This window comes from Pyrus communis, chromosome 10 (assembly GCF_041283825.1).
Source record: "Pyrus communis isolate YQ-2024b chromosome 10, ASM4128382v1, whole genome shotgun sequence".
Classification (NCBI taxonomy): Eukaryota; Viridiplantae; Streptophyta; class Magnoliopsida; order Rosales; family Rosaceae; genus Pyrus; species Pyrus communis.
Genome location: NC_142574.1, coordinates 24,296,874 through 24,315,889, shown reverse-complemented (window position 1 = coordinate 24,315,889; position 19,016 = coordinate 24,296,874). Strand labels below are relative to the sequence as shown.

Below are 19,016 nucleotides of genomic sequence, written 5' to 3'. Positions count from 1 at the left end.
TACTCGAATCCGAACCAAATAATATATAATATTAAAGTATTATATAATATATGTACGTGTGTGTGTATATATATATTCATTATTCACCGAATCTATTACCTTGAGAATACAAAAATTGCATTGTGTGAGTTGCATTTTATGGCCAAGCTCAATAGTTTTGATATGAATCAAAATCTATGAGAATTTAATGGTATTTATGAGCGATATCAAAGATCAACCAACATTATCAATGTTTAGCTTTAATTTTCATGGTCCACAGGATCCATTAATTAAATCATTTTATACATTAAATATTTAATAACAAAATTAATATTTACTAAATTATCATGCGTCAATTGGGCGAATATATTTTTTGTACTAATGAAGATGGATATAACCGTTAACCAGTGAGGAATCCGTTATCCAGTGGGTATAGTTATGGATAATACCCAATGGTTAATTTGCGACTATGGATATGGTTAATTTTCGTGGTTATGGAGATGGATATAGCATTTCCGTCCCCAAACCGATTTGTTGCCTTCCCTAAGAGCAAACAACTATTTAACAAATTAAAAAGAGTGGGAGGTAGAAGGGTAATGTTACGAAAATCATCAATTTAAATTATTTTTTGTAGTTATATGACATTGTTGTTGACGATCTGATTAGTAGTATTAGTATTGATTAACGTGTTTATTTCATATTGGTGATACATCACATAGTTTGCAAATATAGTCTAAAAAATTGGTCTACGTAGCATTACTCGGAGGTAAAATGAGGTGACCGTCTTTTTAGACTATAATTTGTAGACCATGTGATCTGGTGGTTGATGATTAAATTCCTTCTTTAAATTATTAAAAATAAAATTCAATCATCAACCATCACATCACATAATTTACAAAATATGCTCTAACAGATTACCACCCCTAACATTTATCTTATTTATTTCAGGTTGTTTATAAATTTCCATACTTTTTAGCATTTTGATAGTATTACTACCTTATTTATTTCAGGTTGTTTATAAATTTCCATACTTTTTAGCATTTTGATAGTATTACTACCTTATTTATTTCAGGTTGTTTATAAATTTCCGTACTTTTTAGCATTTTGATAGGGGAAGAGATCATCTCTCCCACCAAAGCCCACCAATCAATTAATCCGGGTCCTTGAAATTTGATCCAACGGCTACAAATAGGGGGCTTCTTTAAAGTTATAATACTTTTAGTTGTTTGATCAAATTTTAAGGGTCTGGATTAATTGATTGGTGGGCTTTGGTGGGAGAGATCCGTAGGGAATCTCTTCCCTTTTGATAGTATTACTAATCATTACTAGTATTATGCGCCTTGTCCAGCTGTTATAATAAACCAATTCAATTGATTCTGAAATCAGGAAGATAAGAATTGGGTGACGTGGAACACGTGTAGTCGTTGGGCTTTACACATAGGCCAACTTGTTTCGATATCATGAAAATTTTGAGTTTCCACCATAAAATCAATTGGCAATATAAGAAGCAGCCCGACCTCTTATAAGCCCTTTAGGTTTCTCTTTTCACCAGTGTGAAACTCTTTACCATCACATTTTCACGTTATCAATGCTTAAATAATAATTCAATCAACTTTCATATTTAATTTACAAAATTTTGTTTGCAAATATAGTATCAGTAGCATTCTCTCTAGATCTGTTGTGTTGTGGGTTATATATATTCGATGCCAAAGAGAATTGAGAATCACACAAGCAATTAGCTAAAGATGGTGAGCGTCGAAGTAATCTCCAAGGAGATTGTCAAACCATCTTCTCCAACCCCAAACCATCTTTACCATTACCAGTTCTCCTTCCTCGATCAAATAACTCCTCCGATTTATACCTCTTTGGTCCTTTTCTATGAATTCAATGACAACATCCAACCCGAACCTGCGGCCGCTGTAATATCCATAATATCCAAACACCTAAAGAAGTCCTTATCTGAGGTGTTAACACTTTTCTACCCACTAGCCGGGCGAGTAAAAATCAACAACCATTTAGTACAGTGCAACGACGAGGGTATACCCTACCTTGAAGCTCAAGTAACCAACTGCCGACTTCGTGATTTTCAACAAAATTCAATGCCTGGTGAACTCTGTAAACTCATCCCGTTTGAACTACGCGACCATGACAATAGTGAATTTGCCCTAGGCGTCCAGCTCAATATCTTTGAATGTGGAGGATATGCCATTGGCCTATGCATTTCCCACAAGTTGGCAGACGGGTTATCTATGATCATGTTCACCAAAACTTGGGCTGCCATAAACCGTGGAGAAAATGAAACCAAAATAGAGCGTCCAGAGTTTGTTTCCGCCGCAGTCTTCCCACCTGCCGATGATGTCAGTGGCTATCGTATGTTCGGTGTTATCCCAAAGAATAAAGTAACAAAGAGGTTTGTATTCAATGCCCCTACTATAGAGCATCTCAGAGAAAAATATACAGGCTTAGCTGAAGATGATCGTGAAAAACGTCCATCGCGTGTTGAAGCCTTATCAGCTTTCCTATGGAGGCGATTCGTGGAAGCTAGCAAGGATGATCATTCTATTGATGAGAATATATTTCATGCGGCAGTCCATACTGTGAACCTGCGTCCCAGAACTGATCCACCAATTCCACGCTGTTCATTTGGAAATTTTTATCAAATTTTCCTTACAACTCCCTTCGTCAGTAGTAGCAGCAGCAGCAGCGGAATCGATGATCAAGAATCTTGTCATGACATGGCAAAGCAGGTACGAGAAGAACTAAGCAAGATTGACAAGGACCATGTGAAAAGGCTACAAAAGGGTGGCCACGGGAGTTACATCAACCGATTTATTCAAAGGCTTGCCAAACCAGGAAAGCTGGTTACATTGTCCTACAGTAGTCTGTGCAGTTTTCCTCTCTATGATATTGATTTCGGTTGGGGGAGACCTACATGGGTGGCCGTACCGCCGCTTCCCTTTAAGAACCTAATAGTTTTAGCAGACACCAAAGAGGCTGGCGGAATAGAGGCATACGTTAGCCTGGCAGATGATGATGCCATGACTAAATTCGAAAGTCATGCCTTCATCCAAAGACGGGTGGGCATGAATCAGGATGGTTCTGTAGGATCAAACATAACAGGCCCCCGGCCCAAACTCTAATGAAGCTGAAGATTTTAACACCGGAATTGGAAGGTGTTTGATTTCAGGGGCTCGTTATCACTAGTACAACTACTACGATCTGTTGCAGCTAAACATGAAACTCAGGTCAGGTTCGGTTTTATTCGGTATACACCGAAAGCTTTTGAAAAAATAAAAGCCTTTGTAATCGTAAGTTGTAGAGGATATTGTAGCTCAAGTCGTCAATGGAACACTTACACATGCATCAGCGTATCGTGTTCGACAACAATAATCTGTCGCAGCTCCCTTCTGCTTCATGATCCTGGTGGTTGTGGGATTCTTTTCCTTTTTTGTTATTATTATTATTATTTTTTTTTTGGGTCCAATTCTCCTTTTTGTTATGTACGTTCAGTTTGTATTTGTTGTATTACAAATTTACAATTTCCTTCAATTAATTAGTTTTCCGGTTATATTTGTTTTCTTTTGTATATTGACACTTCTTGTGCAGGAAAGTTAAGTTTAATTAATTTTGTATTTGTTTCTGTACCGCTTGCCTTCAGCTTTAGGAAAGGTTTATATGAACTGTATGTTTCTTGTTTCATTCATTAGTTCTATTTTTTTTTTTTTTTTTATCTTAATTAATGTGTGATCACCATTAGGATTGCTAACCGATTATACATCCTGCCATTTATTCTCTTTAGTTATTGAAGTTTTCTTGCATGTCTTGGATTCTTCATCGGTAATCTAATTAAGCTGAACATCATATCAACTAGGTTGAAAATTAGGTACTTGATCAAAACCACACATCACATGACTGATCATATAAATGCAAAACCAACTTTGGAAACAAATTAGCAGTTGAATCTAGCTATAATTCGTCTTTACGTTCTCTTGCATTTTTAAGTAACTTTAGTTTTCATCTCAGAAACCAAATTTAATTTGTTATTTTCATTGTTTAGGTAGGGTTTACATAAGGTTAGTAATTTGTAGAGGTTTAATCAGCACCATTAATCAGGAACAAATTCAAGAATTCATTGTTAGGTGAGCTAAATTAACCTTACGAAATATTTTTAACAGTACGAGTGAATTTTACAGACCATGTAGCCCTCTTCTATGTTTCGTCCTTGCCATTAGCTGCCATGGTGGGTGGTCGTTGATCCGGTGAATTTTGTTAGACAGACGGGTTTATTTATGATTTTATTTTAGGCTAAACCGGATTAATAGTCCTTGTGGTAATAAGATGTTCGAAAGATAGTTTTTATTGTGATAAAAAAAAAAAAAAAATTTGGATTTAAACCCTTGTGGTGAAAACCGCTAACGAATTTAACCCAAAAATGGTATTTCCGTTTGATCACCGTTAACTACAAGGATAAATATGGATTTTTGTCCAACCCAAACTTTCTGCTGTTCACTTCACACTCCCTTTTCATCGATCTCTCTCTCGAGGGCCATGTAAATATTTGTGCGCGCTATACAGCACACACTCCACACTCCATCCATCGACCGATGGTGAAATCTAGAAACACAAACATCCATCTGATTCTGATAATTTGAACTATACTTGTCAAGTTGTTTAGCCATTTCTCTCCGTAGAACCACAAACCCTTGTACCCTCCACCACCAGTTCCATGAAAAACCCCTAAGCCTCCCTACCACCAGAAGCCGCCCATATACTATTCATTTCTAGTCAAACGTCACACAGTACCTATGTGCAGATCTCATACTCGCAAGTGTGATTAATTTTACGAATGCAGATTGAATTTAATAAATTGGATTGACTTGGGTACTGAAATCAATCAGATGGAGCAGGAGAAGGTGCGAGCACATTTGAAAGAATGGAATTTGAAATTTTTGCATTTTGGATTGTCAATCCGTGATAAATTTGAATAGTGAATTTGAACTTCTGGAAAAAGATGAATGGTTTGTGTCGTTGTGAAACTGGGGGACGATGAAGATGAAGGATGGAGAAAAAAAGAAGAGAAGGATTCAATCTCAGGAAATCGGATCACGAACACGAAGACAGAAAGACGAAGACAAAGTCGTTCAATTTATGAGAGAGACGAGAAGCAGTAGAAGAAGGTAAACAGATAAAAAGTATGACTGGACATTTTTATCCTTGCATCTAACAATGGTTTGACGGAAGTTTTATTTTGGACTGAATTTGCTAACAATTTTTATCACGAGGGTTTAACTTTTAATTTTTTAACACATGAACAATCTTTCGAATACCCTATTACTATGAGGATCACTAATCCGATTTAGCCTTTATTTTAGGTTATATATACAAAACTGTAATTCTATATATTTGAGGGGGCAAAGCAGGAAGCTTGTCTGAAAAAAAATTGGTATTTGGTGTAGAAAGGTGATAATGAATTCAAATAATTTTTTTCTCATAATTTTAGTGAAAAATGCAATTCAAAATGTACACGCATAGGAATAGGATGCGTTGAAAAATATGAAAGAGAGAAGTTAGAGATACGGAATAATTTAAATTTATGATTTTTGCATTTCAAATTGCATCTCCTCATGAGAGATGCTTTTATCAACAATAATCCTATTTGGGAGACGTAATCACTGTTAAAGAACTTCAAAATGAGACACAAGTTAGAGATTCACAATGCTAAGTGATAAAATTTAAGTTCCAAAGAGTTAAGTAAGACTCAAATTGAGTTTTGCATTTGAGAGAATGACACATTTGGTTGCATTAAAAAGTCACATAAAAAATCTTATTAAACTTTTCTCTCCTCGTGAGAGTCTTTCTCACTACTTGTGTGAACTTTCAAATTCCGTCAAGTAGTTTAGCCGCCGACCCTCGCTTTGACAAGGGTCGACGACACTCCCTTTTCTTTCTCATTTTCCTTTCCTTCCGTCTTTTGTCCGCCTGCTTTTCCCCATATTTTTCAACCCAATATTCATTGTTCCCCAAACCTCCTTGCCTTTGATTTAACCGCCCCTAGCCCCAGACCGGAAAGCCCCATTTCTCATCCCTCCATTCCACAACTGTCCCAATTTGCAACCACCTATTTCCGTGCTTCACTTGTATTTGGACTTCTTTTTGTATAAATTTGTTGCGTTGGTAATAAATTTTACCTTTGACAATAAAAATAAATAAATAAAGTCACATTAGTTCTTCGGACATTGGTTCTTATTAGACAATTACCCTGAATTTTTTTCTTTGATTGCATTGTAGCAAACATTTATCAAACATTTGAATGAAATGGAATTACACGCAACTGGAAAGAAAATTGTAAAAGTTATGTAGGGGCAATAATTGTAGTTTTGTAAAATATGTGAGGGTATACTTGTCAATGAAAATTTTATTAACTAGCGCTGATTACTATGCTTTGAAACAAAAAACATTTTTTTTAGAAGTACGGTAGATCTTGTTTTTGCTTTTTTTATACATTTTTTAATAAGTTGCTTTTTTTAAAAGCCCCATGATTCCAAACCAGCCTTATAATAAAAGAATTGTTGGAAACCAAATTTTTTAATCAAATTTGCAAACCAAACAATGTGTCACCAATATAAAATAAGCACGTTAATCAATATTTAAGTAATAATCCAATTATTAATCGCCACGTCATTTGGTTTACCAATTTGGTTTAAAAATTTGATCTCCCTAGTATTACCTTATATAGTTAGCCATTTAGCTAGCACTTTGAAGTTTGATTTTTCTATATTTTTGTAAAACTAATATAAAAGGTTTCATTTGGCTAGGTTGTTGAAGATGCTCTAATAATTGTTAGAAACCTACGTCAGGGCTCCAAGCTGCTACCATAGCAACACACTACGTAATGGAGTAAAATTCTCTCCCGTCATATTCCCCTGCTCTTCCTTCCCTTATCCTCACACTTTCTAGTTTGTCTTTCTTTCTTTATAATATAAGATGTTGACATGATTTAATCGTAACAGTTCAAATATGAGGAGAAAGAAATGAAGGGAAAAAAAATAAGAGAGAGAATCCTACTCCTATAAACCTCATTTTATTAGTTTAACAGCCAGGACCCCTATCTTGGAATCATACAAGTCAACTGGACAGTTAACATGACTCTGTCATGTAAAACCAATATGTTACTCTATGAAATTATTCTTTAATTTACTAATATAATTGTAATGACAATTTCATAAAGTCATATATATTCTCCATCAATTATGGCCCATCCATTAGATTAAAATTTATAGAAACAGTTAAGATGGGTGAAATTGCATTACAATATCTTTATATATAAAACCAAGAGCTCAATGAACAATGTTTTTTTAGTGTCATAAGCTGCACCAAAAATAATTGGACAAAAATGCCCCCTCAAACAAAAAACTTTAAAAGCAACTCAAAATAATGCATCAAATGTGGCAAAGGTATTTTCGTCATTTTAATAGTGTTTTTTAATAATTAAGTTTTTTTGTACAATTTTTTTTTTTTAATAATTAGTACCTCACAATAGGCAAGCAATAATGCGATTCAATCAGTTGTTGATTGAATATTATTTTCTCTATTTTTAAACATGTTCAAAACATCTTAAGAGGCGTGTAATGCCTGTTATAAAAAATGGTATTTCGCACTCAGGTAATAATGTGATTAAATTAGTTGTTAAATGATTGTTTTTTTTTTAACAAACAATATTACCTACCCTAAGGGGGAGGGGGGTGGGTTTAGCCTCACAATGGGCTAGCAATAATGTGATTCAATAAGTTATTTATTAAATATTATCTTCTTTATTCTTAATATAAATTCAATAGAGACCAATTTTATTATGTGGATTCAGCTACTTTAATTGGTTTATAAGAGGTTTCTTCTAGTATGATCTAAGATTATTAATTTACTTCAAATATTTGACTTTCCCTTTGTCAATTTACGCATATAAATATATTTAAAATGTGTAAGTCATGCGTAGCACGTTGTGATTCAAAAGGAGTAGAGGGATATTGTGGTACAAGGTTTGTGCTAAACCATAAATTGTTGCAACGGTTTGTAACTCAACTGATTAAGATCATTCTTACTGAGGTCTGAAATTCGAATCTCCTCTCCCTCGTGATATCCCTTTTATTAAAATAAAGGATGAACTGTGAATTTAGTTCTTGAATTGTCACCTAAATGAAAATTAGGTCTCTAAACTACTTTTTTTCAGAAAAATCAGTCATCTTGAATTATAAAAATTTGCCAATTACATCCCTAATATTATATTCGAAGCTACTATATTCAATTTTCCGTCAATTTAAGTCACGTTACTTGCATGTGATACATATTGGAGGGTAGATTGAAATTTTTTCATAAAGAAATATTGTATGAAGTTAACTTTTGAGGGTAAATTAGACGTTAGATTCGCAACCTATATAAAATGTTAAGGGCTTACAGGCAAGAAAAAGAACGCTATTACACTCTAAAGTGTGTCAAGTGACTTAAGTTGACAAAAAATTGGATAAAATAACTTTGAATGTAATAGTAGGGATGAAATTAGCAAATTTTAATGAATTTAGGGACCTAATTTCACTGAGGTGATAGTTCGCGGACTAAATCGGCACTTCATCCTAAAATAAATAAATAAATTACCATTAGCATTATGTATGATCTGGTGGTATCCCATGAATCGCAAGTTTTTCGTATTAAACTATTGTTGGTTTGACTTTCCCATATGTGATTGGGTATATTGCCGTTTGACCCCCTGAACTATTTGAAATAAGCCAATTAACCTTTTGTCAATAAGTTTTGTCCACTATTCTGTCAAATTCAAGGGCAAATTAGTCTTTTTATTATCACTTCTTACATGTCAATTATAACTACCAATAAAATTATGACATGTGGACACATAATAATGTGTATGACAATGTGAAATGGTCAGTTATGTAAACGTGTGGTTTCTTTATGTTTCTTAGTATGCTATAAATTTTTGAATTATTTCATGTCCACGTGTCAATATTTTATTGGTGGTTATAATAGACAAGTAAGATTTGATTATGAAAAGACTAATTTGCCCTTGAATTTGACAGAATAGTGGACGAAATCTAACGGCAATGGGTTAATTGGTTGATTTTAAATAGTTCATGGGGTTAATTTACCAAAAAAATAGTTCATGGGGTTAATTTCAACTGGGTAATAGTTTAGGAGATCAAACAGCAATTTACCCTATGTGATCAACCTATTATTCGAGACAACCCCAAAACCTATTATGATTGTATGTTTATGCTTTTCATAACTGTATAATTTTTAAGGCTTAAATGTCAAAATGGTCCATGTTTATAGCCATATGACCAATATAATCTTCATGTTTTCGATTTGGCTAATTTAGTCTTCGTGTTTGTCTCTGTTAGCCAATTAAGGACATTTCATTCATTCTCTTTTAAAAAGTTCATAAAAAAAATTATATGAGATATAATTACCCTTTCTCTTTAAGGAAAAATGCAAATCAATGAGAAATAACACATATAAGAGATAAAGCTTCCAATCTGAAAAATGATTAGGGTTGTGACATAGAAAAGATAGGGTAATGTTAAGGAGGAGAATAATTTTTCTTTTAATTTTTAATTTTATTTCATATATTTAAATATTTTAAATCAAATAAATAAGTTTATAATAATTTATAAGTTTTTTTTACAAAAATTAGATGGAAATTCCTTAATTAGCTAACGAAGACAAACACAATGATTAAATTGGCTAAATTGAAAATATAGGGACTAAATTGACCCAATGACTAAAACACAGAGACCATTTTAACATTTAAGTTGATTTATGATTTATTTAAGTAATGTGAAAAATGATAGGAGTGGAATCGGTTTGGTTAACGTCACATATTAGAAATGAGCCTTGAAGAAGAGCAAACAAATATTATAAATCTCCATACTTTTATCATTTTGCCCGTATTATAGAAATCATTACCCAATATTTTAATGGTTAGCAATATTGGTCAACTTAGTAGGTACTTTGTTCAGCTGTTATAATTTACCAATTCAATTGATTCAGAAATCAGGAAGAAAATGTGCATATATTATCTTTGAGTGTATTGTGTTGTGTGTACATATTCGATGACACAGCGAAGTGAGAAGCAAACGACCAATTAGCTAAAGATAATGAACATTGAAGTAATCTCCTCCAAGGAGATTATCAAACCATCTTCTCCAACCCAAACCATCTTCGCCATTACCAGTTTTCCTTTTTGATCAAATAAGTCCCCCAATTTATACCTCTTAGATCCTCATTAGTACGTAAACCGATTGTATAACACCACTAATAAACACCAGAATAAGCGATATTCACTGGGCTAAAAGCACCTCAATGAGTACAGGCTTCTAGAACCGGTTGACCAAAATGAGAATCCCAAATTGCATGAGCATAGCTCTTACATGTAAAGGATCTTGTACCTATGCCTCAAAATTTCCTTGCCAAGCTACATGAAATAGATTTTCAGATGTCCACATAAAAATTATTGCCAATTGCCCGAAATGAGAAGCCAAAATACTTTGATAAAGACATTCCTCAGTAATCATGATCAAGAAGCTCAACAAACTCTTGAAACAACAGAAGCTAATTTGAGGAAAGCTGAAGGCAAAAGACAAACAATTGAGGCAAATTTAGCTCTCAGACGAGCTAGGACACGAGTAGAGGCTATCAATGCGATGTCGTAACTAGTTTAGTTAGTCCATCTGAATAAGCAAAATAAGGTATATAAACAGAACTTCTGTCTATATACCTTATTTTGCTTATTTTATCTATGAATTCAATGGTGAGACCAGACCCCACGCAGTGGCTGAAATATCCAAACACCTAAAGAAATTGTAACAACCCGTCCCAGGATTTACGAAACAAAAAGGGTATTTTTGTATTTTCACTAAGTTTGGCGATATTTTCCTTTTAAAAATGGTTTTTGGGTCTTAAATGGTGTGCCCAAAAGGGCCCACCCCTGATTTGTGTCCCCGATCTCTCTCTCCCTTTTCTCTCAGTTCTTTCTTCTCCCTCACTTTCCCTTATCACTCTCTCTCGGCTCTCTCTATCTTAGCCCCATCCGAGGGTTTTTCTCACCAACAAACAACACCACAACAACATCAATATCTTCATTAACACCCTAGTCAGCTTAGAATCGAAAGAGAACACCCGGAACCCATCCCTTTCTCTCGGCCTACACTATTCACCGAAGTTCTCCGGCGAGTTTCCTTCTCTTCCAGCGAAGGTAAGCCTTGAACCTCATCCAAAAGTTGTAGATCATGTCTTAATGTATGTTGGGAAGTGATTTTAAGAAGTGTTATCGATGTTTCGACGTAGGAACCTCACGGGGGAAAACTTCCCCAGTTTTCCGATGAGCACCACCCTTTTCGAGGAAATTTCCGGCTAAATCACGACTAGTTGGCCAGCGCGCGAGGTATCAATCTCTTCGTCTCGCTGAATGCTACAACTTTTTGAATCACCCAATTTCATTGACTATTGAAGATGTTATATCCATTTGAATCTTACCCAGTTTTCGGCTAAACCACAGCGAGTTAGACGTCATGTGAGGTACCATTCTCTTCGTCTTATCGAGAGCTATGATTCTCGTTTTTTGAATCACTCGATTTGGTTGAGTATTGACAAAGTTATTAACGTTTAAAGTTTGTTCAGTTTTCCGGCCGAAATCCAGCCTTATTTTTCTTGAGGTCTGGCGACCCACCAAACCCAAGCCCTTCGGGCCGTTCCTACCAAGCCCAGAAACCCAAGGAACTTAGGCCTTTCAGGCCACCTCAAAGACCATCGGGCCTTAGGCCTATTTCAGACCCAAGCCCAAGCCCCTTTTTATTATTTTGCTTTGTTTTAAATTATTTGTTAAAGGCCTTTGGGCCGTGAGCTGTTAGGGGCCCTGAGCCCAAGCCCTAAACCCAATTTTCCCTCAGCCCTTTTCTTTTAAAACCTAAGGCCTCAGCCTTTGGGCCTCCCACCTAGGCCCGAGTAACCCAAAACCTAATCCTAAACCCATTAAATCCCAGCCCACCAAAATAGCTAAACCTTTAACCCATTAACCCATTATCCTAAGCCCAACCTACATAAACCTAAACCTAACCTAAGTCCTAACCCTTTTGGCCCAACCCAATCTAACCCAAAACCCTTGACCTGGATCCGTTGACTTTGACCCGGTCTGATAGTTGACCCGTTAAACGGTCAGCGTTGACTTTGACTTTGACTGATCAACGTTGACTTTGATTGTTGACTTTTCGGGTTTTCGTCCAGGACCCCTCCTATGCTAATTTTGACGTCCTGAACCCGTTTTTGAAGTCCGTTTTCTCAAATTCAATCATTTAAGTAGAGTTTGACTAAATGTACCCTTTATGTGCTTAGGGGCAATTAATTGTGGCGTTTCCGTCTTCGCTAATTGCATGGCTCTTTGGCAACTAAGTACTGTGAATGGACCCCGTTCTAAAAATGCATGTTTTGATAGTAGAAATGCATACATGAAAAGCATGATTTGACGACTATGTTTTATGAGATAACATGCTTACTGAGGCTAGATTGAATTATTACTATTTTTTCTACAACTCGTGTTCTTATAGAATATATGATGGATGATGATATGATATTTAGAACATGTTTAGAACACCTCTTTATAGTATAGATGATGGATGACTTTATACTATGAAGTTGCTTTTCAATATATGTATGTTCAATGGTTTTGTACTTACCTAGTGGTCCTTATTCCGCTATGGGACGTATGGATAGATTCTGGTCCGTCCCGGGCGACAATTTGGTGTTAGCATAGGGCCTGGAGTGTGTTTCCTCTGGCTATTACCACATGGACGAGGAGCCGGCATGGACCAAGGGGTTTTCGAATATTCACTAGTGATTATTATATATACAAGTTATGATTTGAAACATTGCACGACATGCTAGGTTTCGGAAAACCTATGTTTATCATGATATATATGTGTTTTCATAAAACCTAGGATTTAGTACGTTGATAACTGTTTTAATATATATATCAACTTGGTCCACTCATGTTTGTTTTGCGCCCCCTTCAGGACTTAGAATCGAGGCATACAATCCCAGCATCAAGGCACTTCCGCATTGGTATCTTCGAGTCCTCTCGGTGTAGGATTCATCCTTTGTTTCATTCAATTTTATATTATTTCTTTTAGTGTTCTAGTTAGTTGTATGCTTTGAACACGTTCCTTAAATGCATATTCATTATTCTTTTATATTTATAAGCCTTATCTACCCCTTGTTTTTAGCATTTGCACTTAATAAATGGCTTTTGTCACCCTCGGGTGTCGGCCAGGACGTGCCTATCCTGGTATTCGAGGAATATTGGGATCGGGGCATATCAGATTGGTATCACAGCGTGGTTTTGTTCAGAGCATACTTAGGACCTTCTGTTATTGTAGTAGTGTGTCTGTCATAACGTTATTTGGATGTCACAACTTCCGAATTTGGTGTCATTCGGCGCAGTTGTGCAAACCTTTCTCTATTTGAATTGTCACCTTCTGGTTGAAATACAAGAATTCATGTCCGGATTGTGCCTTAGTAGTGATGAAGTGGATTGTTGGATAACTTTCGACATCAGATCGATACTTTGCAACATGCATTCCCTAGGAATGGCGAACAGAGTCGGTGTTACTTGGAAGCGACGTGTGAAATCTCAGTTTGAGGAAGTCTGGTCAAGACCAGCTGTAGATCCGAAATGGCGATGCCACTCTGCAATATGCGTTCCCTGGGAATTGTGGGCGGAGTTAGCTCTACATCAAAATCTTGGGAAACGAAAAAATCTTGACTGTACGAATTGGCTAAAGACCAACTGGAGTTCTAAAACGATGATATCACTCTGTAGCATGCGTTTCCTAGGAATGGCGGACAGAGTTATATCTCTTTGGAAATTGCTCGAAACATTCAAAGTGTGTGTTGGAGAAAGCTAGTGAGCGATAGTTGTTACGAAGCTTAGTGAGTGGTGATTTCGTGGGATCGAATCAATGTTCTCAGAATCGTTCCCGCTGAGGAAATTCGTGTGGATCTTTAGAATAAGTTCTCAGCGATTGTTCTATCGATTACCTCCTTGCTTACCTCAATAGTGAAGTCAAGTCCCCCTAATCTTTGACCGTAAGCTTCACACCAAATTCTTCGAGTGTTGACTTCGTTTACATTAAATGCTTTTCTTGGGAAACTCCTCAGTAGCAGACGCCATTCTCACTAATTTCTAAAAGGAGTTGTGATTCTTGTTGTTGTTATAGTTGGATTTGGATGATGAAGATCCAATCTTGTTTGAATAAACAGACTCCTTGAACTTCACTTAGGTGTGGTACTCGGCGATAAACCCTAGCACCTTGTCCATGTACTTTTCAGTGGACGTGAACTTAGCCTCTTGCGTGTAGCCCAACTGACCGATGCTCTTGTCCATTAATTGTTCTGCCTTGTAATTTTCAGTGTAATGACTTGAGATTCCACCATATTCACCATTGTACGAAGATTGAGCTTGACTCTGAACTTTTTTGGATTCATTGAGCTTTGGTTTGCTAAAGGGCATCACTTTAAGGTAGCCAATCGTGTCACTGCATGCATACGCAGACTGCTTCGTATCTTTCTTCCTTGTCATTATGTTGATTCAGAGGTTCCATGTTTAATTTTTGAACTTTGATTTAGCTCTCACAAAGTATTGTGAATTTCGAAATGCCTTTGGCCTCGTCAAATCTTAAGCAGTTCTTAAATACTCTTGAGCTTAGACCTATTTCTTTTTTGGCTAAGAAGCCAGTCAACCTTACTGTGATGATTGACCAAATAATCATAAACAGTGACTACTATTTCTGCATCTTCACCTTCCTTCGCTGGTTTGTTTCTTAATGTGAACTAGATCATGCCAGAACATTTTACGAACGGTAAAAAAAAAATAAAAAATAAAAAATAAAAAGAAAAAAAAAAACATTTGTTCTCGACATGATTTCTCACTCATCCAGATATCTTGTACTCTAGATTTAATGGAATGTTTTGATCCTCAAATTCTTAAGTGTTATTTTAGCCTTCTCAACATGGTTTCTCACTCAATCAGTGAAGAATTCACGATCAATCAATTCGGCGGAAGTATGCACCTAATTCTTATCATTTTAAACAGAAATGTTGGGAGTATAATCTTTTCACAAGCTTACCAGACTTACTAGAAAGAGTTCCACATGGATGTAAAGTTTAAGCTGTATTTTGGTAAGAGACTAATGAAGATTGTGGTGCAGCTGAGCAGTATATTGCATCACTATCTTCACGCTGAATTGAATGGTCACCACTCATTATCTTGCTAAAATTCATAACCATCATATCATACTCTGGTAGACCTTTTCGATGATGCGAGCCTCAACACAGCTTTCCACTACCTCATACCAGGATCCTTCGATTCACGAGCACGTGGGCATGAGGTTTGTATGGTCTTTTAGTAAGAGTTGGTTGCAGGTTTTAGTACAGAAGGTCAGCGGATTGTATCACTGTCTTACTATAATTCATAAGCATCATATCGATCCTTTTCCAACGTTATGTGCCATCTCAATGCATCTTTTCACTGCTTCACTCAAGGACTCTTTTGTTTGTGCGTACGTGGTTGTCGAAACACTTCCAGCAGATCTGTTTGGTGGACTCTGGGATGGCACCACAGCGCGGTCGAGGCAAGAATCAAATAATGTTTACACTTTTCTCGAAAGGTGTGTACTCTCTTTTGTTTTTAGGTTGATCACTTGAAAGTCATTCTTTCCATCAACTTTGACCTTGTTTGACTAGAAATCTGTTGCTAAACAAAGTGGAGAGGTGAATTGAGCACTACAACAGCTCCCAAGAGATACTGTTTCTTAAGGAAGATGACTTCTCGTTCTTTTACTTAAGTTTGCTATTAACATGGTAGCCACTTCTCTTAAATCCCAAGGTACAATTTTCAAATGGGTTATGTGTTGGCAAACACTGGGTTCTAGTTAGTTGTATGCTCTGAACACGTTCCTTAAATGCATATTGATTATTCTTTTATATTTATAAGCCTTATCTACCCCTTGTTTTCAGCATTTGCATGCAATAAATGGCTTTCGTCACCCTCGGGTGTCAGCCAGCACGTGCCTATCCTGGTATTCGGGGAATATCGGGATCGGGGCGTGTCAAAAATCCTTATCTGAGGTGTTGGCCCTTTTCTACCCACTAGCCGGGCGAGTCAAAATCGGCAACCATTTGTAGAATGCAATGACGAGGGTATAGTGGTATACCCTACCTTGAAGCTCAAGTAACCAACTGCCGACTTTGTGATTTTGTCAAAAATCCAATGCCCGGTGAACTCTATAAACTCGTCCCATTTAAGCTACATGATCATAACAATAGTGAATTTGCCCTAGGCGTCCAGCTCAATATCTTTGAATGTGGAGGCGGCTTTGCCATTGGTCTATGCACTTCCCACAAGTTGGCAGGTGGGTTATCTATGCTCATGTTCACAAAAACCTGGGCTGCCATTGGCCGGGGAGAAAAAGATGAAGCAAAAATCGAGCGTCCAGAGTTTGTTTCCGCCGCAGTCTTCCCACCTGCCAATGATGTTACTGGCTATGATACGCTCGGCAGTATCACAACAAATAAAGTAAAAAAGAGCTTTGTGTCCAATACCCCTACTATAGAGGATCTCAGAGAAAAATATACCAGTTTAGCGGAAGATGATCGTGAAAAACGTCCATCGCGTGTTGAAACTTTTTCCGCTTACATATGGAGGCGATTCACAGAAGCTACCAAGGATGATCATCCTATTGATGAGAATATGTTTCATGGGGCATTCTATACTGTGAACCTACGTCCCAGGACTGATCCACCATTGCCACGCTGTTCATTTAGAAATATTTATCAAATTTTTCTTACAACTCCCTTGATCAGCAGCAGCAGCAGCAGCAGCGGAGTCTATGATCAAGAATCTTGTCATGACATGGTAAAGCAGGTACGAGAAGAACTAAGAAAGATTGAGAAGGACCGTGTGAAAAGGCTACAACAGGGGAGCACAGGAGTTACCTCAACCGATTTGTTCAAAGGCTTGCCAGACCAGGAAGGATGGTTATGTCTACCTACAGTAGCATGCGCAGATTTCCTCTCTATGATATTGATTTCGGTTGGGGGAGACCTACATGGGTGGTCGTACCGCCTCCGCCCATGAAGATTGAAGAACCTAACAGTTTTAGCTGACACCAAAGAGGCTGGCGGAATAGAGGCATATGATGATGCCATGACTAAATTCGAAAGTGATGCCTTCATCCAAAGACCGATGGGCATGAATCGGGTTGGTTCTGCAGAATCAAACGAAACAGGCCGCCCGTCCTGCCGGCCACACTCTTATCAAGCTGAAAACTTTAAAACCCGAATCCTTCCAAGTGTTATTGAGAAACCACTCCCAACTAAACCAATGAAATTCAGGTCAGGTTCGGTTGTATTCGGTTTACTTCGAAACCTTATGAAAAAATAAAAGGCTTTGCAATCATAAGTTATAGAGGCTTGTAGTTCAAGTATTCAATATAACATTTACACATGCACCAGCCGTATCGTGTTTGACAACAACGATCTGCTGCAGCTCCCATCCTCTTCATGATCCTGGTGGTGTGGGATTCTTCTCCTTTTTGTTATGTTTGTGCTCTGTTTGTATTCGTTGTATCATTTTAATTAACTTGTAATGGTGAAGTAGAAATCCCTAGTCCTATTCACATCATCTCTGAATCTCGCTATAATTCATCTTTACATTTTCCTACATTTTTAAGTAACTTTAGTTTTCATCTCAAAAACCAAATTTAATTTGTACCAACTCTATGTAAACTACTCTATGTAAACCCTAGTTTACATAGAGTTGTTAATTTGAAGAGGTCTAATAAGTCCATATGGTTAGACATCCTTACTTGTGATATTATACTAAGAATATATTTGCTCTTAGAAAGAACACAACAAAATTTTAACGCCATTACCAAGATCAAAAAATAAAAACTCTATCACATTATTCGACAGCAGCTTAATCCCCTTCTTTCTAAGCGTTGTTGAGTCGCCGGCAGAACTTCTCACTCCTCTCTCTCTCTCCCCCTCTGCTCCTTCCATTCTTTGTCTCAAAGAACAAGAAATCAAATGAACATCGAATTGGGCTTGATTAATTTACACTTGCACATACACCTCAAATCTCTAGGTTTTATATCAGGGTAGTAGAAAAAGGTATCATGCTGGAGATATGTTCGTTCCGGTGATTTACGAAGTGCCCGCCCCTTGTTTTAGAAAGATAAATCCTGCCTTGCGTAGAATGGAAAGCTCGGGCAATAGAATGCAAAGGTGTGGTTGGTGCAGGACCTTTAACAAATGACCTAAAAGGTCCTATTTATATGATTGAAATTTCAATCAACGCTCGTATAACCAGCCATCATTATTTCACGTGAAATAATATATTACATGTGATAATATAAGTGGATAAAATATATATTTTCAGTGTCCTTCCATTTTTCATTTGTATTATGACAAGTGTTTAACGAGCTCCTTTTCCAGGCTCACTAGAAAAATCTCTCCATAATTTGAAGAGACTAATTATAAATTTTTCATCCATTCCTCAAACAATTGACATGTCAAAACTTAGCAGTGTTTGTTGTGCTTTAGGAACTGCTCCTAGCAAACTTGTAATCCAAAAGTATATTTCTTGCAAACTTATAATCTCATGTCACTGTTTCCCAGCTAAGACTACAAGCTTCATGTCAGCATACGGATCAACTGCCGTGGACAGTTGCTGTATAAAAATCTGAACCGAGGTCCTTCGCACCTTCCTGTGCATAAGCTAGGAAGAAAATGTTAGTTGGTCGAATTGTAGAGCACTATTTAAAAATCAATTCAGCTAGACATCAACAAAATGTGAAATCGTTTAATCATTTAATAGTTACCTAATAAATAGACGAATCGTGTTATTTAAATAAACACTGAAATTTTATCAACATTAATTAAACAGTTAAACTATTTTTCTATTGGATTAATTTACAAAGTTG

The 19,016-nt window shown here is 36.6% G+C and overlaps 1 protein-coding gene and 1 pseudogene across 1 annotated transcript; both read left to right on the top strand.

Annotated features, from left to right (window-relative positions):
• The first annotated feature begins 1,693 nt into the window (after positions 1-1,693).
• LOC137728422 (stemmadenine O-acetyltransferase-like) lies at positions 1,694-3,547 on the top strand. The gene has a single exon (XM_088678452.1). The coding sequence runs from the start codon at positions 1,725-1,727 to the stop codon at positions 3,117-3,119; it is 1,395 nt and encodes a 464-aa protein (XP_088534578.1). The 5' UTR covers positions 1,694-1,724; the 3' UTR covers positions 3,120-3,547.
• A 6,592-nt stretch (positions 3,548-10,139) lies between these two features.
• On the top strand, positions 10,140-17,599 carry LOC137728421 (stemmadenine O-acetyltransferase-like; annotated as a pseudogene).
• Positions 17,600-19,016: the final 1,417 nt, after the last annotated feature.